At 36.2% G+C, this 25,990-nt stretch overlaps 1 protein-coding gene across 3 annotated transcripts in view; it reads right to left on the bottom strand.

Moving 5' to 3' along the window:
* The window catches only part of LOC127844181 (retinoblastoma-like protein 1), a 130,490-nt gene that overhangs the window by 36,227 nt on the left and 68,273 nt on the right, over window positions 1-25,990 (bottom strand). For all 3 annotated transcript variants that reach the window (XM_052374240.1, XM_052374241.1, XM_052374242.1), the window contains 4 exons: window positions 22,775-22,941; window positions 13,018-13,102; window positions 5,865-5,993; window positions 2,934-3,016 (listed from right to left, as the gene is read on the bottom strand). In XM_052374240.1, the coding sequence (XP_052230200.1) occupies window positions 2,934-3,016; window positions 5,865-5,993; window positions 13,018-13,102; window positions 22,775-22,941 (464 nt within the window). The remainder of the gene's footprint in view (window positions 1-2,933; window positions 3,017-5,864; window positions 5,994-13,017; window positions 13,103-22,774; window positions 22,942-25,990) is intronic.

Below are 25,990 nucleotides of genomic sequence, written 5' to 3'. Positions count from 1 at the left end.
AATGGTACTACCGGTACCCCTTCTCAGTAAAATAACTGTGACAAATACTAAACGCTTCAAAGTGTGATGCACCCTATTGCAAGTTTTACTAACAAAGAAATGTTAGACAACAACTATTGGAAATTAACAAACAAAGAATTCATAGTTTGCAGTTTTATTTCGTTAATTACAGGTTCATACTAGCGAGTATCGGTACATTACACGCTCATCTTTGAACTCGTTGGTCAAAGTACAACCTTGTAGTAACTTTCTGTCAAATTAATCAAGCATTTAAAATTATTTAAAACGCAGTGCAAACATATACAACTATAATTTATACAATACGGCATGGTATTTTACAAGCGCGTGCTATTAAGGGTAGTCGTTGATAAAATTTACGCTATTTTTGGACACTTCAATTTTCAACTCTAGTTTTCGGACACCTGTACTTTGTGAATATTTTTCGTATCTAAGTTTTGGGACACAAACAAAAAATATTTATTTTTAAGTGTCCGAAAAGTATTTACGGTACACCTTTTTTCATTATGGCTAACATGTGTGGAAATTAAAATTGCAAGACTGACAAAGTAAATATCCAGAAATCGATGACAAACAGGCACATTCAGACAAGCAGAAGCAATCTACCATTATTACTGATATATCAAGTTTGCAAGCTTTACATAAATGATCTAAGCATGTTTTATAGGTCTCTGGTGTCAACCTGGAAAAACGAAACATCCATTATTAATTGATTTATCATTACCTAGCACTGCTTCTAGATCACTAACAACATACTGACTAATGGCACAATACTATGGCACTGTGCAGTATATCTGTACAAAAACAGATAGAAAACACACAGATAAAACAAAATGAACCTGTTCAAACATTAGTTTTATGTACCAATATCAGCTTTCTCAGCAGTTCATAATATTGACCTGTCGATAAAAATGCAAACAACTGAAGGAAGCACTCAATTTTTCAACTAACAGAGGGTTTAATGCAAAGGGGCAAAAGAACAAATCATATACAGGAGAGAAATGTTCTCATGTCATACACACACAAATTAATATGTATCACAAAATGAAAGGCCCAAAGCCGCTCACCTGAGATAACAAGATATTATTGGGACAAATCTTCTCACCAAGTTTCATGAAGATCGGAAAATAAATGTTGCCTCTAGAGTGTTAACAATTAAGGTTTTACTACAGCAATATAAGGAAAACTGCCCCGCCCCCTAGCAGCCATGTTTTTCAACCAACTGGCATCATTTTTGAACTCGTCCAAGATATTATTGGGACAAATCTTCTGAACAAGTTTCATGCAGATCGGAAAATAAGTGTGGCCTCTAGAGTGTTTACAAGGTTTTACTATAGCCATATAAGGAACAAGAGTGCCAAACTGTCACAAGATACGCCCATTTTAAGGCTTTAGACAACTTGATAACTTTACCATGACCCATATTTGAACTTGACCTACATATCATCTAGACACAACTTCTGAGCAAAGTTGATGAAGATCTTATGATAACTACTTCAATTAGAGAGGGGACACCATGCTAAATGCTTGAAATGCATTAAGTGACCTTGTGACCTAGTTTTTAACCTGGCATGACCCATATTGAACTTGACCTACATTTAGATATTGTCTAGACACAACTTCTGACCAAATTTGGTGAAGATCGGATGAAAACTACTTCAATTAGAGAGCAGACACCATGCTAAATGCTTAAAATGGTTTAAGTGACCCTGTGACCTAGTTTTTGACCCGGCATGACCCATATTTGAACTTGACCTAATTATTGTATAGATACAACTTCTCACCAAGTTTGCTGCAGACCGGATGAAAACTACTTCGATTAGAGAGCGGAAACCATGCTAAATGCTTGAAATGCACTATGTGACCCTGGGACCTAGTTTTTGACCCAGCATGACCCATATGCAAACTTGACCTAGATTTTGTCTAGATACAACTTCCGACCAAGTTTGGTGAAGATCGGATAAAAACTATTTGAATTAGAGAGAGGAAACTACTGTAGACGCCGTCCGCTCGCCGCCAAGGTGAAACTATAATACGTCCCGTTTTTTTAAACGGGCGTATGAAAATGCCCCGCCCCCTGGTGGCCATGTTTTTCAACCAACCGGCATCATTTTCAAACTCGTCCAAGATATTATCGGGATAAATCTTCTGACCAAGTTTCATGAAGATTGGACAATAAATGTGGTCTCTAGAGTGTTTACAAGATTTTACTATAGCCATATATAGCCATATAAGGAAAAATGCCAAGCCCCTTGGCAGCCATGTTTTTCAAGCAAAGGCTACGATTTTCAACCTCATCCAAGATATTGTTGGGACAATTCTTCTGACCAAGTTTCATGAAGATCTGAAAATAAATGTGGCCACTAGAGTGTTTACAAGGTTTTAATATAGCTATATAAGGAAAAATGCCCCGCCCCAATGGCGGCCATGTTTTTCAACCAACCGGCATTATTTTCAAACTCATCCAAGATATTATTGGAATGAATCTTCTGACCAAGTTTTATAAAGATCAAACAATAAATGTGGCCTCTAGAGTGTTCACAAGATTTTACTATAGCCATATTAGGAAAAATGCCCTGCCTCTTGGCAGCCATGTTTTTCAAGCAAACGTAACCATTTTCGAACTCATCCAAGATATCATTGAGACCAATCTTCTAATCAAATTTCATGACGATCGGATAATAAATGTGGCCTCGGGAGTGTTCACAAGGACAATGTTGATGGCGCACGACGGACAAAAGGCGATCACAAAAGCTCACCATGAGCACGTTGTGCTCAGGTGAGCTAAAAAGCCATAAAACAATATCCAAACAAATGAAACAAATTTAGCTAGCTGTGTATGCGAAGTTGTGCTGAAAAACATGAGATTCTGCTAAAGAACTCCCCACCCTCTTTCCATTTATCGAAATGGTTACCTTTGTGAGTTGTAGGAGAAGATGACGATTTCCAAGCAACAGGCAAACAGAGATCGGTGGAAAAGGTCATGCTCAAGAAGGCCCTGCAAAACACATTAGACACTCAATAAGAACTTGGTAAATTAACACATTTGACACTCAGAAAGAACTTGATCAATTAAACACATTTGACACTCAGTAAAAACTTGATCAATTAAACACATTTAACACTCAGTAAGAACTTGATCAATTATACACATTTGACACTCAGTAAGAACTTAATCAATTTAACACTTTTGACACTCAGTAAGAACTTGATCAATTAAACGCATTTGACACTCAATATGAATTAGGTCAATTAAGGACATTTGACACTCAGTAAGAACTTGGTCAAAAAGAAACATTTGACGCTTAATAAGAACTTGGTCGATTAAACACATTTGACACACAGCAAGAACTTGGTCAATGAAAAATATTTGACACTAAGTAAGAACTTGGTCAATTAAACACATCTGACACTGAGTAAGAACTTGGTCAATTCAACACATTCGACACTCAATAAGGTCTTAGTCAATGAAACATATTTGACACTCAGTAAGAATTTGGTCAATTAAACACAATTGACAATCAGTTAAAACTTGGTTAATGAAACATATTTGACACTAAGTAAGAACTAGGTCAATTAAAAAAATTGACACTCGGTAAGAAATTAGTCAATTAAACATATTTAACACTCAGTAAGAACTTAGTCAATTAAACACATTTGACACTCAGTAAGAACTTGGTAAATTAAACAAACATGACGCTCATTAAGATCTTAGTCGATGAAACATATTTCACACTCAGTTAAGAACTTGGTCAATTAAACACATTTGACACTCAGAACTTTGTCAATTAAACAAATTTGGGTATTCAGTATGAACTTGATCAATTAAAACAAATTTGACTCTAAGTATGAACTTGGGCAATCAAAAACATTTGACAAACAATAAGAACTTGATTAGATCAATTTAAACAAATTTGACTCTTAAGTACGAACTTGAGCGATCAAAAACATTTGACAAACAGTAAGAACTTGGTTAATTAAGACAAATGCTAATCTTATCAGTCGGACAGGTCTTACAAAATACTGTTATGTTAGTGTCTGACAAACATCAAACACACCACATATGTATAATGTTTATATCAGATTTACATCTTACTTCATAATGGAATTTATATTGCATATAAGCTATATGCATCATGTAACCCCATACTTGCAATTATGGTTTTTAATTATTCAACACTAATTTTCTTTCATCTTATTGTGTGTTCGTTCAGTACCAGTCTGATGGCTGGTTTAGATAGAGGTATCACAAAATATGGTGTGTTCGTTCAGTACCAGTCTGATGGCTGGTTTAGATAGAGGTATCACAAAATATGGTGTGTTCTTTCAGTACCAGTCTGATGGCTGGTTTAGATAGAGGTATCACAAATATGGTGTGTTTGTTCAGTACCAGTCTGATGGCTGGTTTAGATAGAGGTATCACAAATATGGTGTGTTTGTTCAGTACCAGTCTGATGGCTGGTTTAGATAGAGGTATCACATATATGGTGTGTTCGTTCAGTACCAGTCTGATGGCTGGTTTAGATAGAGGTATCACAAAATATGGTGTGTTCGTTCAGTACCAGTCTGATGGCTGGTTTAGATAGAGGTATCACAAATATGGTGTGTTTGTTCAGTACCAGTCTGATGGCTGGTTTAGATAGAGGTATCACAAATATGGTGTGTTTGTTCAGTACCAGTCTGATGGCTGGTTTAGATAGAGGTATCTCAAATATGGTGTGTTTGTTCAGTACCAGTCTGATGGCTGGTTTAGATAGAGGTATCACAAATATGGTGTGTTCGTTCAGTACCAGTCTGATGGCTGGTTTAGATAGAGGTATCACAAAATATGGTGTGTTCGTTCAGTACCAGTCTGATGGCTGGTTTAGATAGAGGTATCACAAAATATGGTGTGTTCTTTCAGTACCAGTCTGATGGCTGGTTTAGATAGAGGTATCACAAATATGGTGTGTTTGTTCAGTACCAGTCTGATGGCTGGTTTAGATAGAGGTATCACAAATATGGTGTGTTTGTTCAGTACCAGTAGGATGGCTGGTTTAGATAGAGGTATCACAAATATGGTGTGTTCGTTCAGTACCAGTCTGATGGCTAATTTAGATAGAGGTATCACAAAATATGGTGTGTTCGTTCAGTACCAGTCTGATGGCTGGTTTAGATAGAGGTATCACAAATATGGTGTGTTTGTTCAGTACCAGTCTGATGGCTGGTTTAGATAGAGGTATCACAAATATGGTGTGTTTGTTCAGTACCAGTCTGATGGCTGGTTTGGATAGAGGTATCACAAATATGGTGTGTTCGTTCAGTACCAGTCTGATGGCTGGTTTAGATAGACGTATCTCAAAGTATGCTCATGAAAGCAGACAATAACATTCCCAACATCATTTACATACATTAATTAAGAAGTGAAAAAAATAATTTTAAAGCAGATTTAAAAAGGAGTCTTCTCTTTTTACTCATCTAATCAGCAATCCAGTTTCCACTATTAAAATGTTTCTCTAATTTACATGTACACAATTTTTATTTTCAATTAAGTCTGAAGTCAAATTTCTGTCAAACTTAGTGTTAATAAATTTAAGACAACCATATTTGCAATTTTTACAATTATTTACGTATTATGATTGCTTTTAGTCTAAACAAACATAAATATTACTGTCTATTGTTGAAATATGTTTTTATTTATAGATTTCAATAGTTTTTTATGCAAATACTATATTTTATAAATTCTGTTTTTTTGTGAAGAATGAGACAACAGTGACCAATAAATACAATCTTATACTCGTAGTTGAGACCCTATCTAATAGTCTGTCTGCCTTATTACGAAGGAAGCTAAGACCTTAACAACCTACCAAGATATTTCCCCTGAGTCTTTTCTCCGACTTAGCAATGTCCTCCAGTGTCTTGTAATACAGGCTCTCTCCAAGGTGCAGCCTGCGCTTGGCAAAGTCAAGCTGGCTGCCAGGATAGTTCTCAGTGGGCTGGAAATATGAGTCGCGTTCTGAGAAAACTGGACATAATGCATGTGCATAAAGAGTCGTCCCAGATATGCCCGTGCAATCCACACAGGCTAATCAGGGACAACACTTTCCGCCTATATTGGATTTTTGTTAAGAAGAAACTTCATTTAAACAAAAAATGTCATAAAAGCAGAAAGTTTCGCTATGTAAGGTGTGGTCAAAGATTAGCCCATGCAGTCCACACAGGCTAATAAGGGAAAAGTTACATTTTCCGCCAAGACTTGATTTTTCTTTTGGCAGATACTTTCTTTGAACAAAACATTCAATAAAAACTAAGTGTAGTAACTGATAAGCCTGTGTTGTTAGTTGAGTGCTTAAAGACCAACCTTCTAAGATGGCAGCACAAATAGAGATTGAAACTAATTCTCTAATGCTGATGTAAAAATGAGTATTCCATATTGGAGTCCTATTTGTTTTGTTTTCCTTACTAAAAGTTTCACTGACCAGTGAGTCTCTTGTTTAGTTAAAAAATAATTTTATTTTACAGTGTCAGCTTGAAGTCATGACATCTTTCAATCCATTTTCTGGGAGTAACAAGTTTTAAAAAGCTCGAAAAAATTCATATTGAAACACTCTTTTTGAACATGAGCTATGTTTGAGAAATTAATTGATCTCAAACTTGATCTGCAGGTCATGTAGGTAGACTCGCACACCAAAATCATGTCACTGTCTGAAAGCATTTAGGAAAAAAAGTCCAGAAAAATGTTATTTCAGAGAGATATTCCAAGTCCAAGGCGTGTAACTCCGGCCAAAATAAACGGACCAAAAATCAGATAAATATCTGAAAATGAAAAATTCATTGCAAACGGATGAGGATTGTGCAGTCAGTGCAACTGCTTTAAGTCCTTTTCTGGGAAGAACCAGTTTTAGAAAGCTCATAGATTTCTTTACTTATTAAATCAAGAAAGTAAGCTAGCTCAGTATCTACCTTTAATAGGTTATGATATAGACAAACCTTTTAAGTTTAACCAGCACAGAGAAACTTAATAGAGTTTTATTTCATGAAGATTGGGTTTAAAAATTGTCAAATAATTATTTCAAAATGTGTCTTTCATTAAGGAACTTGAGTGAAGCAATTCAGTTAATGTTCAAAAGGTTGCCAAAACCACTGATTTAATTCATGTTCAAAATGTTGTCAAATCCACTGATATAATTAACTTGAAATCAACCATGCTTCTAGCAATACAACTTTTTAACTCAATTTGGAGTGCAATATTATTGCCCAAACATAACACTCATTGTTCTATGAATGTAACAAGACATGCTTAAACGGCATGGGTAATTAGCATCTCAACACCTTCCTAAGCACCAACAGGAGAAAATGATTTTTTCCACTAAAAAAACCCACAAAACAAGAGGGCCTGAAAGGCCCATAGTCACTAACCTGAGATTCAAAGGAACTGACCTGTTCTGTGCAGCCCAAGATGTCATTTGAACAATATGTGCTTACCAACTTTCATGACTAGTGAACACCCTGGCAGCCACGTTTTTCAACAGACCAGAACCATTTTCATACACATCCAAGATATCATTTAAACAAATATACTGACAAAGTTTCATGAAGATTCATATGTCCATATAAGGAAAAATGCCCCGCCCACTGGTGGCCATGTTTTTCAAGCAACTGGAACCACTTTCTAACTTGTTCAAAATATCATTGGGACAAATCTTCTGACCAAGTTTCATGATGATCGTACAATAAATATGGCTTCTAGAGTGTTTACAAGGTTTAACTATAGCTATATAAGGAACAAGAGGGCCATGATGGCCCTGAATCGCTCACCTGACTAACCTTGCTTCATGAACTTACATTTTATTAGACCCATATACAATCCCAAGCCAAATTTCATTAATTAATACATTCTGACAAAATTTCATTAAGACGTGATGAAAACTGTGACCTCTTTCATCTACACAAGGTTTTACTAGAATTTGCCCGGTGACCTAATTTTTGACCCCAGATGACCCATATACGATCCAAAATCAGATATTAATAAGATAAACATTCTGACCATATTTCATTAAGATCATATGAAAACTATGACCACTATTGTCTTCACAAAGTTTTTCTATGATTTGACCTAGTTTTTGACCCCGAATGACCCAAATACAATCCCAACCCAGATTTCATCAAGATTAATATTCTGGCCAAATTTCATAAAGATTTAATGAAAACTGTGACCTCTACTGTCTACAAAGGTTTGTTTTTTTAATCTGACCTAGCTTTTGACCCTAGATGACCCAAAGTCAATCCCAATCCAGATTTTAACAAGACAAACATTCTGACTATATTTTAATAAAATCTGATGAAAACTGTGACCTCTATAGTCTACACAAGGTTTTTCTATTATTTGACCTAGTGCCTAGTTGCTGACCCCAGATGACCCAAATACAATCCAAACAGGGCTCCTCTTGCCCAAAATTTTCTGTGGCCAACATTTTAGCCAAATGGAATTTTGTGTAGCCAAATTTAGAAACTGTAGCCAAAGTTTTAGCAAAGCATTTGCAGGGGTCAAAGTTGGATATTTTGAAAATCCTAAACTTAAAGCTGGGGGCCAGGGGGCCGCAGGGCCCTCAGTGGGTCCAGGGGACAAGGGGGCCAGAGGCCCCCAGAAGCTCCTGGATTCGACACATTTAAAGGGTGCCTGTACCTGTTCTGGTGATTCTATTTTCTTAAAAAAACAACATACACATATATTTAAAAATCTTCATGTATTTGATAAAGAACACAAAGTTAGTCAAAAGGCAATTCATTCACATGAACCCTCCGTCTGGCATGGATTCGACTTCAGGTGTTGCTTTTGAAGAACCAGATAAAACCTGTAACAGTGGTTACAAATTATATTTTTCACACATACTTTAAAAAAGTCAATAATACATGTTTAATTAATGCAGAATCAAATGTCACCATTTATATTCACAGAATCATGCTGCCAGAAGCCTCCACATACACCTAAGAAAATTGGGTATGGTGGCTTCTGCTCAACAGTTAAAATTGAAAATTTCAGCATGGGTTCCCCTAGTTTTTATCCCAATCGTTGTTTGAATGCTAAATAATTGTATCCTGGTGTGACCCAGATTTGACGATGTAACGGTTACATGAAGCAATATTTAGCAAATAATTTAAGAAATAATGAATGTTTAATAGCACAAAATAATAATTTTAAACTCTGCTGCATTACTCTGAAATGATTCCAAGACAATAATCATCCATTTAATCCATAAAAATAGAACATCGTCGAATTAAGGTGTCGGCGAATTTGGATTACGGTAGGTTGCCCATATTTGTTTTACAAAAAGTAAAAAAAAAGCATTTCTTGCTGCTGGGCTCATATTTTGGGGACAATAAAACATTTTATTTAACTAAAAAAGACCTGTCCCAGACAGCAAAAATGGCGTATTTGATCGTATTTTCAATTACTGTTAAAATTCTTTTCCTGATTTATGCTTTATTCAAAGGTCAAAATGTTTTAAAAGCTCACAATCAATGAATCATACGTTATTAATAAAAAAAAATTGGCAAATTTGCTAGATCTATCTTGCCGATTTTTGATGCAAAACAACCTAAACAGTAAACTTTAGCAACAGAAAATACGACCAAATTCGAGGTGTTAGTTTAAAAAAATAAAAACCCTACCTGGTTGGTCTTGATGGTTCTTATATTCTTTATGTGATAAGGGCCCTCTGCGGGGAGACGCAATGCCTTCTTCCCACAAGACTGATAATTCAGGGTTTTCTTACAAACTTCTCAAACCGCTTTTCCACAAGCTTCCACTTTTCTCAACCAGTTCACTACCCGCCCGTACACTACAGCGGGGAATGGCCACCCATTATAAACTGTACGCTGAAGTTTCTTTAGCTACCAACAGGCAAGTATCTCGTTGCCATTTTTCTCAACTTAAGTCTAAACACAGCTACCCATTCGGCATCAAATATACGCAAAAAGTACTCAAATTGATTTAAATCGGCAGCAATCTTTAATCTTTAATCAGATGTAATTGTTTATTTAATCCTCTACGATGTAAGATTTGTTTTCACATCAGTAATTTGTCTCGATGACCGGTGTTAATGCAGACTGCGTATGAATTTTTCAGGTCAATAACACGGCGATGTATTGATGCACAGTCTACAGCTGAAAGCGGTTAATATCTGGGACGGCATGTCAGGAAAAAAATCAATACCGATAATTCGCATTGTTCATTAATTAAGCAACGATTAATAACACTTATCCTTTATGGATTTTCATGAAAGAAAAACCATAATAAAGAAAATTTTATTCTCTTTAATCTGATTTATAAACAAGTTTGGAAAGAATTGGATGAAAAATTTGGACTTTATTGCATAAACACCATTTTCTCAATTCAAAGAGAGGTAATTCTGTACTTCATGGACCAATAATGCTCATTTTTTGTAGGGTTCGTGTCCTCATTGATATAAAGACACTGTGCAAATTTGGAAAGGATCGGACAAAAAATGTGGAAGATTTTTGAAAGTTTTCACAAAATAGGCAAAAACGAATAAACATGCAAAGTTCAACGAGCTCCTGCGGCCATGTTTTTTGACGAATCAAATTTCTTTGAAGAACTTTTTCAGGGGAGCCTTCAAAGGTCATCCCTGTGAAATTTTTTGAAAATCTGATGAGCGGTTTCTGACAAGAAGATTTTTTAAGGTTTTTACCATATATGGTCATGGCGGCCATCTTGGTTATGTGATCATTTTTTTTTAACAATTCTTTTGTCCCATGACCTAGGGATGCTCCACATGAAATTTAGTTGAAACTGGCTCAATGGTTTAGTAGAAGAAGATGTTTACAAATTGTTTACAGACAGACGGCCGGATGCCGGACGCTGAGTGATCACAATAGCTCACTTCGAGCTATCGCTCAGGTGAGCTAAAAATGCCACACCTCCTTGGCGGCAATGTTTTTCCACCAACCGGAACTATTTTCGAGCTCATCAAAGATATCATTGGGACAAATCTTCTGACCAAGTTTCATGATGATTGGTAAATTAATGTGGCATCTAGAGTGTTATTAAGGTTTTACTAACGCATGATATATAACCATATTGGGAAAAATGCCCCGCCCACTGGTGGCCATGTTTTTTAAGCAACAGAAACCATTTTCAAACTCATCCAAGATATCCTTAGGACAAATCTTCTGACCAAGTTTCATGAAGATTGGACAATAAATGTGGCCTCTAGAGTGTTAACAAGGTTTTACTATGTCCATATAAGGAAAAATGCCCCGCCCCCTGGCAGCCATGTTTTTCAACCAACCAGCATCATTTTTGAACTCGTCCAAGATATTATTGGGATGAATCTTCTGACCAAGTTTCATGAAGATCGGACAATAAATGTGGCCTCTAGAGTGTTAACAAGATTTTACCATAGTCATATAAGGAAAAATGCCCCGCCCCCTGGTGGCCTTGTTTTTCAAGCAAACATAACCTTTTTCCAACTCATCCAAGATATCATTGAGACCAATCTTCTGACCAAATTTCATGAAGATTGGACAATAAATGTGGCCTCTAGTGTTCACAAGGTTTTTCTATAGCCATATCAGGAAAAATGCCCCGCCCCTTGGCAGCCATGTTTTTCAAGCAAACGTTACCATTTTCGAACTCATCCAAGATATCATTGAGACCAATCTTCCAAATTTCATGAAGATTGGACAATAAATGTGGCCTCTAGAGTGTTAACAAGGTTTTACTATAGCCATTTAAGGAAAACTGCCCCGCCTCCTTTTTCCAACTCGTCCGAGATATCGATAAAACCAATGATTTGACCAAGTTTCATGATGAATGAGCAAAAATTGTGACTTCTAGAGTGTTCACAAGGTTTCTCTATAGCCATATAAGGTATACTGCCCTGCCCCCTGGCCGCTATGTTTTTCAACGGACCGGAACCATTGTTGAACTCAACCAACATATCATTTAGACAAAGTTACATGAAGATTGGGCATCAAATGTGACTTCTACAGTGTTCACAAGGTTTTTCTTTTTTTTGACCTAGTGATCTAGTTTATGACCCAGCATGACGCAGTTTCAAACTCAGTCCAGGTATCAATGGGACAAATGTTCTGTCCAAATTTCATGATGATCAGACAATAAATGTGGCCTCTAGAGTGTTCACAAGGCAAAATGTTGATGACGCACGACGGACAAAAAGCGATCACTAAAAATGGAGGTTAAAGTGTGTTCATTCACTTCTGACACTTCATTTCAATACAAATGGCAGACCAATTATGACAAGCATCCATAAAAACTGTCCAATTATAATTACATTTCATCTGAAATTCGAAGACAACAATTTTTAGTAATTTTACTGTTTAACAACAAAACTCAAGGCATTCTTGAAAACATAGCCTGTCAGAGTATACACAAATGAGCTTTGACTATCATTGCAAAACACAAAATGAATAAAGGTATTGATTTAAAAATTCTTTAAAAAGTATATATTATTCCCAGCTAATTCCCAGGTAGTCATTAGCACCCACAATTCAAATATTTGCAGGCAGAAGAAACAATATTTATATCAAACTCAAGTTTACTACTTAGAAATGTTTCTGATTTTGTTAAAGATTTCCGTTTGTCCGAGTCACGACTACCTGAACAAGTCATCGCATCAGAGATAATTGGAGGGGGGGGGGGGGAAGCTATTGGTTAAAATCTGCAATTAGTTATACATCACTGATACAGTTCTGCAGAGCTCAACACATTCATTAAAGGCAGTTGGGTTTATTTACACCCCGCCTTCCAACTGAATTCTAAAAGAACAATAATCACTTATTTTTTACAGTTGCAAATTCTTATGCCTCAGTAGTGTTTTTTTTATTTATTTAATGAGTATTTACATGTTTACACGTTACCTTGAGCTCTGGTTCTGAATTTTCAAAACAATTCACCATTTAAAGCTGAGACAATGAAATTTTTTGTTTCAGCCTCTTCAGTAGCAGGAATAATTCCCAAATGTTTCATTACCACACCTGGACATAGTGGTTGCAGAATATCTCGCCCATTTCCTTGACCCGTGTTGCTATGGTTTCCACCAAGCTGGCACCTCCACTCTCCCTGTAACAATACCAAACATCCATATATGTGAATGTAACATCTCAGGGACTTAAGATGTATAGAATCCTGCTTCTTGATAGCATCATTTTGCAGCTCACTAAATTTTGCCGTCTGAATAATTATCTTCCTGGCATCATTTTGTTGCTAATGTTACGAGAATTGAATTTCAAACAAATAACTATGTCATAAAAAAAGGTTTCTTTTTGAATTGTTTAACATAAATCTAAACAATGCAACATTTGCAGGACATCAAAATAAAATGCAGAAACAAATTCACACTGGAAGTCTGTACTTGACCACACAATTTCATTTGGACCTTTAAATGTTAAACCCTTTCCCACTCAAAGGCAAAGTGAAAATGGCTTTGTGAAAACAGCATAAAACCAGAACAGCCTGCGAGTAACTCGCAGTCTATGGAGTAACTCGCAGTTTGTTCAGGTTTTGTGCTGTTTGCTGCCCATCAGTGACTAAGGATTGGAAATGGAGCCTTTAAAACTTGAATCTAGTAAGAAAGGTCTTTAATTAAATTAAACTTCGAAAGGACTACAAATGCGTGAAAATATGTATCTAAGTGTTGAAGGGTTCAATGTTTAAGCTACGGGTAATTTGACTTCTGGTTTTTATTATATTGAAATCCCTAAGCCACAGTCAAAGAATGGAAATTTGCATTATTATTATTCTAGCCTAATGTCCATAAAATTGGTGGTTAGTCCCCTGAGTGTTTGTCCTTTATAAACAAAGTATTGCAAGACAGGTAGGCAACTGCTCTTACTTCTTTCTAAATGGCAGAGTGTAAGGCGACCATAGCCATGCCTCTTAAGTCATGTTTACAAGAAGTTATCACTTAGATACGTATTTTGATGCATTTGTAGTCCCTTCAAGTTATATTTAATACAATATCTTTCTTACTAGATTAAAGTTTTTAAGGCTTCATTTCCAACCATAAGATACTAGGTTGTTTGGCTTTATGCTGTTTGCACATAGACATTTTCACTTTTTATTAAGAAGGAAAAGGATAAACATGTAAACATTGAAACTTGCAACCAAGGCATCAATTTGTCAATAAAGAGCAAAGTTCAACTCAAAACTGGTTGACCTCAAAATCTTTAGTCTTCTTCTTTTTGATTTCAGCGTGACCTAACAGTATACTAAAAATAATATTTGGATAAGAGTATTCCCAAGAGATCTTGCGGAAACAAATTGGTTTATGTGGTTTTCATGTAACAAGCCCCTGAGACCTTTGCCTTTAACCTAATGAGCTTAAAATCAATATGCATGTTCCTTTCCACCAAAGTGACTGGCATGGACATTAACCCATTACCACCAAGATACGTATTTTGATGACGCTGTTGATGTCCATCCAAACAAGGGCTGTTTGTAAAACATGCATGCCCCCCATATGGGCTGTCCGTTGTAGTGGCAGCCATTGTGTGAATACGATTTTTGTCACTGTGACCATGACCTTTGACCTAGTGACCTGAAAATCAATAGGGGTCATCTGCGAGTCACGATCAATGTACCTATGAAGTGTCATGATCCTAGGCAAAAGCGTTGAGTTATCATCCGAAAATCATTTTACTATTTTGGGTAAACGTGACCTTGACCTTTGACCTTGTGACCTCAAAATCAATAGGGGTCATCTGCAAGTCATGATCAATCTACCTATGAAGATTCATGATCCTAGGCGTATGCGTTCTTGAGTTATCATCCGAAAACCATTTTACTATTTCGGGTCACCGTGACCTTGACCTTTGACCTAGTGACCTCAAAATCAAAAGGGGTCATCTGCGAGTCATGATCAATCTACCCATGAAGTTTCATGATCCTAGGCGTATGCGTTCTTGAGTTATCATCCGGAAACCATTTTACTATTTCGGGTCACCGTGACCTTGACCTTTGACCTAGTGACCTCAAAATCAATAGGGGTCATCTGCAAGTCATGATCAATCTACCCATGAAGTTTCATGATCCTAGGCATATGCGTTCTTGAGTTATCATTCAAAAACCATTTACTATTTCTGGTCACCGTGACCTTGACCTTTGACCTAGTGACCTCAAAATCAATAGGGGTCATCTGCGAGTCATGATCAATGTACCTATGAAGTTTCATGATTCTAGGCCCAAGCGTTCTTGAGTTGTCGTCTGACAACCATCTGGTGGACGGACCGACAGACCGACCGACCGACATGAGCAAAGCAATATACCCCCTCTTCTTCGAAGGGGGGCATAAATATAAATTTAATCAAAGACTTTCTTACTTGCTTCAAGTTTTAAATGCTTTACTTCCAACCCTTAGATACTGATTAGCATTAAACAGCATACAACCTGCACAGTCTGCAAGTTACTCTCCCAAGCTGTTCTGGTTTTATGCTGTTTGCACATACTGACATATCCATTTTTACTTTGCTTCTGAGTGGGAAAGGATTAAATAATCATAAGTTAAAGCATTCTCCAGGTGCAATGCAAAATTGAATAGATCTACAGACTGTTTGACCATTCAATCCATGCAATGCAAAATTGAATAGATCTACAGACTGTTTGACCATTCAATCCATGCAATGCAAAATTGAATAGATCTACAGACTGTTTGACCATTCAATCCATGCAATGCAAAATTGAATAGATCTACAGACTGTTTGACCATTCAATCCATGCAATGCAAAATTGAATAGATCTACAGACTGTTTGACCATTCAATCCATGCAATGCAAAATTAAATAGATCTACAGACTGTTTGACCATTCAATCTACGCAATAAAAAATTGAATAGATCTACAGACTGTTTGACCATTCAATCCATGCAATGCAAAATTGAATAGATCTACAGACTGTTTGACCATTCAATCCATGCAATGCAAAATTAAATAGATCTACAGACTGTTTGACCATTCAATCCACGCAATGAAAAATTGAATACAGTACAGCCAAAGCGGCACAAACATAATCCGCGGCTACGCCACGACCAGATTATTAGTACGCGGCGGCCGAATCGTGTGTTGACGCGGCGTATCGCCGTGGCACTCGGCATCGATCCGCGCAAGGACGCCGAGTCTGTATTAACCTCGCGTAGTTCTGCGGAGTAAATCCGCCGCATATGTACGCGGCGGATCGAGTGAAAAGATATCCACCTACATGTACATACATGTATGTGTAGCATAGAATTGATTACGGGCAACTGTTAATGTTTCGTTTGATTATCATTATTAAATTTGTAAGCCGAAACACACTTCCGAATTTTAATGCTAACGCGACATTTGGCAAATTCTAGCGTCAAATGAACAGTGCTAAAATATCCTTTGTTTCATAAAAAGCGCGCGAAAATTATGCAGACATGTAGAACGTCGTTTGGAAAGTTTGGGTGTATTTTGTGTTGTATAAATACATGAACATCACGTCAGGCGTAAATCGCGTGTTCAGTGGGGAAAAAAACGCACCGATTAGATGTTATTTCATCATCTCTATAAATAGTAACAAATGCCAAAATGTATTTGATACTAAAGGAAATATCGAGAATGTTTGTGTATCGTAAATACATACCAGCATTTGCTTCAAACTGGAATATACGGGATTATCGGGTAATTAGTAGCGATATTAACTATATAATATGAACAAAATAAAACGTGTTTATATACGCATATGCAAACAATAGTTATAATAAACTGATAATTAACAAAACAACAAATATTAATACGTCGTCACCGTCTTCCTTATTGATGTGGCTTCAAACTGCTAATTTTCTCAGCTTAAATATAATAGCAAAATCAACATGCAATTAATTTATAAATCCACCATATGCAGGAGCCTTGACCACTTGTATGTGCGAAAACATAATTACGTGACCTTGTTTATGTGTGAAATACATACACTACGGGCGGGAAACAAACTTAATTGGCCAGACACATTAACTATGCTTACATGTATATGCTAATACAATCCGTGCACAATAAATTTATTATGATTTAAATTATTATTATAATTGTTCTTTCAAATTTTTTTAACTACATGTAACTAATAATTTTTAAAAGACTTTTTATTTCATGATACGCATCGACTCAGCATCATGTCGCGGAATGCGGCATGCCTCGGCGGACAGATGCGAAGTTTCGCGGCGAAATGCGACTTGCCGCCACATACTGACGCGGCTTCAACGACTGACGCGGCATCGACTCGTTTCACCTTGCCGCCGCGGATCGCGAAATACGTTTGTTCCGCTTTGGCTGTACTGTAGATCTACATACTGTTTGACCATTCAATCCATGCAATGCAAAATTAAATAGATCTACAGACTGTTTGACCATTCAATCCACGCAATAAAAAATTGAATAGATCTACAGCCTGTTTGACCATTCAATCCACGCAATAAAAAATTGAATAGATCTACAGACTGTTTGACCATTCAATCCATGCAATGCAAAATTAAATAGATCTACAGACTGTTTGACCATTCAATACACGCAATGCAAAATTGAATAGATCTACAGACTGTTTTACCATTCAATCCATGCAATGCAAAATTGAATAGACCTACAGACTGTTTGACCATTCAATCCATGAAATGCAAAATTGAATAGATCTACAGAGAGTTTGACCATTCAATCCATAGACAGGGCAAATATTAACAACTATCCTACGAACAAACTTCAGTCAATTTCTTAGTCAAAAGATTGCTTACATATCCGGTTATTTTAATATGAAGTTACAAATAAACTAAAGGCAATCTCATTATAGTGCCAGTTTGGATTCACTTAAAATTTCACCATGCTCATAAATTTATGATAACAAAAGTAATGAAATAATACATTGAATTTTTCCTCCAGACAATTTCAATGAAGTGTGTTGATGAGATTTACACACATTAGCTAAATCAAATAGACAGCCTTTTGAAACTACCACTTCAATGTTATATATTATGTTGCACTGAATACATCATATTATTTTAAAATCAGCGAAAACACAAAAAATCTATTAAACAGCACCAATCGGGGCATTGAAACATAACAGTGCTTTTATTTTCACCATTTTGGAAATGGGGCCGGGTCCCTTTGGATTGGGAAAATTCGCGGCGTTTTGACTAAAATTGGTAAATTATTGTTGTTGTTGTTTTGCTAACAAATGCTTCAAAATTGAGGATAAAAGTGTGCCTAGTATTATATTTACAAAGGTTGATCTTATATGGATGGCAGATGAACAAAATATTGATATAAAAAAAATAATTTTTTTTTTTTTGGTTCCATTGGGAATTTTTAGCTCCCATTTGGGAAAAATATATACTTTTTTCCATTGGGAATGGGTCCGGTTACCGGACCCGATTTTAAATGAAAAAAACAACACTGCATTATTTAGTAAAATTACATAATAATTACAATCAATAACATTCAATACATAGATCTTGACCTATATTCAAAACAATCCTAAGAACATTTATTTCACCGGAAATAAGGATCATAATTGAACTGCCAGAACAAATGTCAGCAAAATGAACAATTACAAAGCACAGCTTCCAGTTGATTAAATCATAAATCTTGTGGAGAGCTAATTTTCTACAAACGATGAATTATCACCAACAAGATTTGTTACTCGGGAAACACAAAAGAAGCAAAACAATAGCACAATTTGTATACATGTACATGTCGAAATGATTCCCATCCACGAAATAAATACATACAACCGTCATGTACAATAGAGATTGTGTGGTCATTAAAGTGCACGGAAACCTGATGTTGAACTAACTTCATAAGGAAATGCAGGATCATGTTTTTTTTTAAATATAAATGATATACCAGGGACAGATGCCACAAGGTTCTCATCCATTTTCAAATGCGTGTGAACGAGGCAGGTCAGGGCAATTAGTTAACAAAAATCACATTTTAAAGGGGGAAAATGACCACTCTCACACTTTTTAACAATGGAAACCCCCTTGATCGCTATTTAATTTCTCCATCCAAATTCCACCTCTCTCAACTCACTTTGTCACTTCAAGTATATACTAACATACCATTCTTTTCTATCTATTGTCAGAAAGATAGATAATGTATTATTAAACCATTTAGCAAACCAACGAATATAATGGCAAGACACTTAAGCTAAGGTCATGGATTTTCTCAAGTACCCTAATTTTGCGTTAAATTGCCAATTTCATTTTAAGTTCATTGGCGAGCATGTAGGTAACCTTTTCAGGTCAAGCTGTCAACAAAGGTAGGGATTATCTTGTCATTTGGTGAATGCTTTAATCCTGCTGGACAAGTTTGGACAGGCTGGCAAGTACAATTCTAGCCTGGATTCAAGTTTAAACAAAGAGAATATTGTTGCACTGTATTGACATTTTGTTCTGTTATGCATAATTGAGGTATCTTAACCCATAACCACTTAGAAACGTATTTTGACGCATCTGAAGTCCCATAGAAAGTTGAATTAAATTAAACACCTTTTTACTAGATTCAAGTTTTAAAGGCTTCATTTCCAACCCTTAGATGCTGATGAGTAGCAAACAGCATAAAACCTGAACAGACTGCGAGTTACTCACAGGCTGTTCTAGATTTATGCTTTTTGCTCATAGCCATTTTCACTTTGCTTCTGAGAGGGAAAGGGTTAACCTTGGTCTGACTCCCAGACAGGTAGAATTGCTTGCCTATTTGAATTAAAAACAGAGGCATGCAGCTAATCATTAAACTGCTGACATGAGTATAAAAAGCCCACTAGAAATGCAAAGTAATAGTAACACACCATACATCAACGATTGGATTTGTTAATCAAGCATACATAATGGAGATAAAATAACTAAACAACAGCTGTTGTTCTACATAAAATATAACTGTATTTTCTTTTATATCTCCATTCAGATTAATAACACACAAACACCAATAGTATAGGTATTAAATCAAGAAGAACAAACAGATAACTAAGCATTGCTTGAAGCACTTTCAATGTACATGTATTGTTTCCGTACTCTGTGAAAAGGGGGTTTAATGCATGTGTGTAAAGTGTCATCCCAGATTAGCCTGTGCAGACTAAACTGTTTTTTTGCTAGAAAGAGACTTTCTGTAAATGAAAAATACCCTTAAAGCGTAACATGTTGTCCCTGATTAGACTGTGCGGAACTTCACAGGCTAATCTGGGACAACACTTTATGCACATGCATTAAAACCCCTTTTCACAGAGCACAACACAATTTAAATACTAGTTGAACATTAGACATTTTAGTTAACAAAATAAAAAAAATTAATGCTGTACATGACATAAGTTGAAATAAGTCACCACCTTCCAGTACACTATTTCGTTGTTTTGCAACTTCAAGTCAGTAAACATTACTTTTATTGAATTTTTAGGTAGATTAAACTAAGACAAAATACTAATACAAATCTCAAATGTTTACTCTCCCAGATTCATAACAGTTATACATTTTAGAAATATTCAACTCTGCAATTTTTGACCTAGAAAAGCAGAGAACCTATAAATCAAATATAATTGACAAGCAAGAAACCTGATTATTTTCTGATTCCACAATAACCAGAAAACTATTCCAATGTAATCTTGCCACAGTAGAAAAAAATCACTCCTGATGGACTTGTGATAATTGAAAAGCATCAAACAAAAATTGCACAACTTAAAAAATTGGCCGTGCTCTGTAAACAGGTTTAATGCATGTGCGTAAAGTGTCATCCCTGTTTAACCTGCGCAGTCCACACAGGCTAATCAGGGATGACAATTTCCGCCCAAACTTGATTTTTCTAAGGAGAGACTTTCTTGAAACAAAAAATATCATGAAAGCAGAAAGTTTCGTCCCTGATTAGCCAGTGCGGACTGCACAGGCTAATCTGGGACAACACTTTTTGAACATGCATGGCTCAACAAAAAACAAGTAGACATATGACTAACAAGATATGTGTTTGTCAGAAACACTATGTCCCTTTCTGCGCCGCTTTGCAGCTATATATTTGACCTTTGACCTTGAAGGATGACCTTGACTTTTCACCACTCAAAATGTACAGCTCCATGAAATACACATGCATGCAAAATATGAAGTTGCTATCTTCAATACTGCAAAAGTTATGGCAAAATGTTAAAGTCGGGGCAAACAAACGCAAAAACCAACCAACAGACAGGGCAAAAACAATATTTCCCCCACTATAGTGGTGCCAGGTGGGGTACATACAAATCACAAGAGCACCGCATAGCGGGTGCCAACGCTCGGCTGCAGGTGCTGTTTTGAATAAATGAAAGCTTGTCAGAAGATCACAGTTACCTTGACCTCTGACCTAGTGACCCAAAAATGGGTGTGGCCAGTAGAACTCATCAAGGTGCAGCTACATATTAAGTTTCAAAGTTGTATGTGGAAGCACTTTGATTTTAGAGCCAATTTGACAAAACCTTAACATTTTGTAAAGGTTTTAGCACAGCCGACGACGAGCTGGCTATGACAATACCTCGGGTTTTCTCCGAAAACAGCAGAGATAAAAACACTTCTGGAAATTGGCATTTACCTCATTTCATTATAATATTCTTCATTCAGACCAAAATGTTAATGAACTTTTCAATGGTTGTAGCCTATATAATTATCAAAATTGCAAATCTTAATAAGTATTTGTGGGTATGGTATATGTTAACTTTTTATTCGGCAAGGGGTAGCTGTAAATGCGTCCAAGCCCAAAAATGTAGAGATTCTTTTAAGGGGCCTTTTCACGTTTTAGTAAATTGACAAAATTAAAAAAAGTTGTTTCAGATATGCAAATTTTCGTTTAAGTTAAGATATTTGTGAGGAAACAGTAATACTGAACATTTACCATGCTCTAAAATAGCCATATGTATCTTTTGACGATTTTAAAACCTGAAAATTATAAAGTGATGCAACGTGAAACGATTGAATAATTTAAAGAGTTCTGTTGTCGTTATATTTTGTGACACTACGACGATTGCTTATATAAAATACCTTTTTCATTGTGTGAGCACGGATGGCCGAGTGGTCTACGTGGTAGACTTTTACTCCAGGACTCCAGGGATCAGTGGTTCGAGCTCTGATGAGGTTTACTTTTTTTAAAAATGCATTTTTGATTTTTGTACTTGTGCTTTTTAGATCAAATGTTTACATTTATCCATAAAGCATTTAACGACAAACTTCAATACATGCCAAAATCTGGGAAAAGGCCCCTTTAAGCTAAAACCCGAGCCTCAATTTTTAAATCTTACATAAACAGATGGAAATAAAAGCTCAAATGTAACCTGCTTTCTGATTGGTCAATTTTGGAAATAAAATCTATTTTTAGAGACAAGGAAATTTTGTAGCGATAGGGCCATATGTTTTTGGTAGGTAAGCGATGATGTTTTATTGAAAAATATTAAACAAGAGCACCGCATAACAGGTGCCATGCTCGGCTGTGAAAGCCTGTCAGATTTTTTTTTTAAAGAGGTCACAGTGACATTGACTTTTGACCTAGAGACCCAAAAATGGGTGTGGCATGTAGAGCTCATCAAGGTGCATCTACATATGAAGTTTCAAAGTTGTAGGTGGAAGCACTTTGATTTTAGAGCAAAATGTCAAGGTTTCAGCACGACGCCGGCGGAAGACACGACACGATGAGCTGGCTATGACAATACCTCGGGTTTTCTCCGAAAAACAGCTGAGCTAAAAATATAAATATTTATATGTAAATATAAATAATAATAAACAAGTCTTACTGTAACTGGTCCTTGAGTTCATCACTAGGCCCGACCTTCCTTCCAGTCAGCAGGTGCTGCAGTCGACCCACGCTCTGGGTAGCCATGGAAACAGGCGTGATGGTAACATCCTTCTCCTTCAGGTACCGTCTCCCCGTGAGTGGCGTAGACGGGGCCAGCGAGCGCGTCTGCTCAAAAGAAATGTTATAACATGGACTAGATGGGTACGGCCAACAGTGTTGGTATTGCAGGCAAACGCACCGCGGTTCTTTTGCGGCTGGTTTTGGTGTCGTGGGGCTCTCTTGGGCATGAATGATGAGATGGTGTCGGAGGATCGAGTAAACCATTGTCGATCTCAGCTACTAGTAGAGGCATGCAAGTCCTCATGGCTCTCCTCCCAGTAAATCCTCAATCTCATTGGGCTTGAGATTATTCCATTAATTATGCCAATATTTGTATGACGTATTTTTAAATTTGCAGCACATCACATAACTATTATAATTGCATGGATATCTTTTAATGTTTTTAAAAAATATTTTTCATATTAACATATTCAAGTCATTGCACGTAGCCCGCCTTTTTTCTTAATGTTCCCCTTTTATCCACAAAATGTGGAACAATTCACCATGATTCAAACTGACAACATCTTCTCAAACTTTAATCATCTTCAAAGCCAGTAAATTCCAGTTAGAGAACAGAACAAGACTCCCTGTACAAACAAATTACAAACCTAATCCCATAATGTCTTGTTTTTGCTTGCCAAATTCAATCAGTCACATTTTCCAACTAACAAATCCCAGAAAAAATGATAACATATGTATCCCAAGCTACAGACCTAAACCACTTGTTTAAATTCCACCATGTTTCCATCCAGTCCTAAAATGTTTTTTATTTTGATACTTGTTCCTTCACATCTCACTCTATACTCCCGCCATTTCCCCACATAAACAGCTGATTGCTGTCAAAAACCAATACTTAGGCTATACCACTGTACTGCCACTACACTGTGCTGTTCTTTATGGCAAAAACTGATAAAACATGCCAGAGCATGCAAGTTTAAATACCCACAAACATAAAAGGAAGAGATCTATTATAAACTCTCTCACTGACATTTTCCATTTAAATGGCACACATATGGGATACATGAGTCACTGTTAAGAAAATAGACAAGGAGAAATATCCATAGGGGGGTATGAATGCTACATACAGCCAACCTTGAACTGGTACCAAAATACAAGGATAATATTATTTATGCTGGATAACTGTGACAATTTAATATGAAAACAATTTTCATAGATATGTATGCTCAATGATGCCAATCATCCTAGTTTATTTGAGTTCTATTTTAATGTACAGGTCCTTCTCATTGAAATTTATTAAATATTCAATAACCTAATAAGTTACTTTACAAAAATATTTTCATATATAAACTTACAAAACGAACAAAAGAATAAATAAAGGACATTTAAGCATATTTAAGCTTGTTACACAAACAGTGCATTTTGTTCTAATGACAGACACCACCCCACATTCTTTTTGTCCAAGATACTATTAGCAACTAAACTTAGATTAACATTTATACTATCTTCAAGTTACACATTCTTCAAGTTAAATTTATAATGTGGCAACACATTGTTGTTGCAACTTACAGAATTACAAGGCTATATATGTTACAAGTAAAACCAGGGGCAGCTTGTTAAACCCTCTAACAGTGCCTTACTGAAACATTCCCAACCCCTTTTAACCCATTTATGCCTAGTAAACTCTCCCATCCTTCTAAATTGGATCAAGTTATTTCCAAAATTAGGGATATCTAGTATATTTATTTCTACCGTAATTACTCTATGTTTTCGGACACTCTTAGTATTCGGACACCCCCTTTTTTAGCAAAAATAATTATTTTTCGTGACTCTTTATTTTCGGACACACAAGTTCTCGTCCAATATTTATGTCTCTAAGTTTTCGGACAGTATATTTACAGCGCTATTTTACCAAATTTCGAACCTGTTTTCGATATCTAATAACACTTCGATCATAGGGTTTTACAACCTGATTAACATCATAAAAACATTGCGGGTGCATGCCTGAGGGCAATGGACCATTACATTTGCGTTAGTGGGTTAATAACCTTGTAAACCGGTATTAAACAATTGTTTCGCCCGATAGCATAAGCGTTATGACAATTACCAGGGGTAGTGCCAATTAACAGTTCAATTATCTACCGCAATGGTACTACACCTTCTCAGTAAAATAACTGTGACAAATACTAAATGTTTCAAATTGTGATGCACCCTATTACAAGTTTTACGAACAATGGAAGGTGTTACACAACAACTATCGGAAATGAACAAACAAAGAATTCATAGTTTGCTTATTTTATTGCGTTAATTACAGGTGCGTGTATCGGTACATCACATGCTCATTTTTGAACTCGTTGGTCAAAGTGCAACCTTGAAGTAACTTTCTGTCAAATAAATTAAGCATTTACAATTATTTAAAACAGTGCAAACATGTAATTTATACTATACGGCATGGTATTTTACAAGCGCATGCTAATACCGGTAGTCGTTGATACAATTGACGCTATTTTCAGACACTTCCATTTTCGACTCTAAGTTTTCGGACACCTGAATTTTGTTGATATTTTTCGTATCAAAGTTTTCGGACACGATTTTTTAAAATTATTTTTAAGTGTCCGAAAACATAGAGTAATTACGGTATATTTAGAATAATTCTTACAGAAAATCCTTTAAGCAAACAGCGTAGACCCAGATGAGACGCCACATCATGCGGCGTCTCATCTGGGTCTATGCTGTTTGCCAAGGCCTTTTTTTCTAGACGCTAGGCATAAATGGGTTAAATCATTCAACAAAGCAACTGTAAGTAGCTGGTAGCATTATTGCTCTCCTTGAAAATATTATACATTTATTATTTGCTCTAAAATTGAATAAAGCTTTGACTTCAATTATACAATTGTATTATCAAAAGTAAACAGGAAGACCAGCAAGCCATCCATCTGTGCTAAATCAAACACTTCACACTAAGCATTTATCAATTTCTACTCAATATCAAAATGATTTTCAGCCCCATTAATCCATTACCACCTCAAAAGCAATTAATATTCAGCCTACTTTTTCTGTACCCTTCCATAAAAACCTTCACAAAGGGTTGGGATCTGTTGAGAAAATTTGCTCAGTAAACAATTAAGCCTGTAAAGCTGCATTAATTATTAACCAT

The sequence above is a fragment of the Dreissena polymorpha genome, chromosome 9 (genome assembly GCF_020536995.1).
Source record: "Dreissena polymorpha isolate Duluth1 chromosome 9, UMN_Dpol_1.0, whole genome shotgun sequence".
NCBI classification, from domain to species: Eukaryota; Metazoa; Mollusca; class Bivalvia; order Myida; family Dreissenidae; genus Dreissena; species Dreissena polymorpha.
Note: the sequence above shows the minus strand (reverse complement) of the source record. Positions and strands in the feature narration are given on the sequence as shown.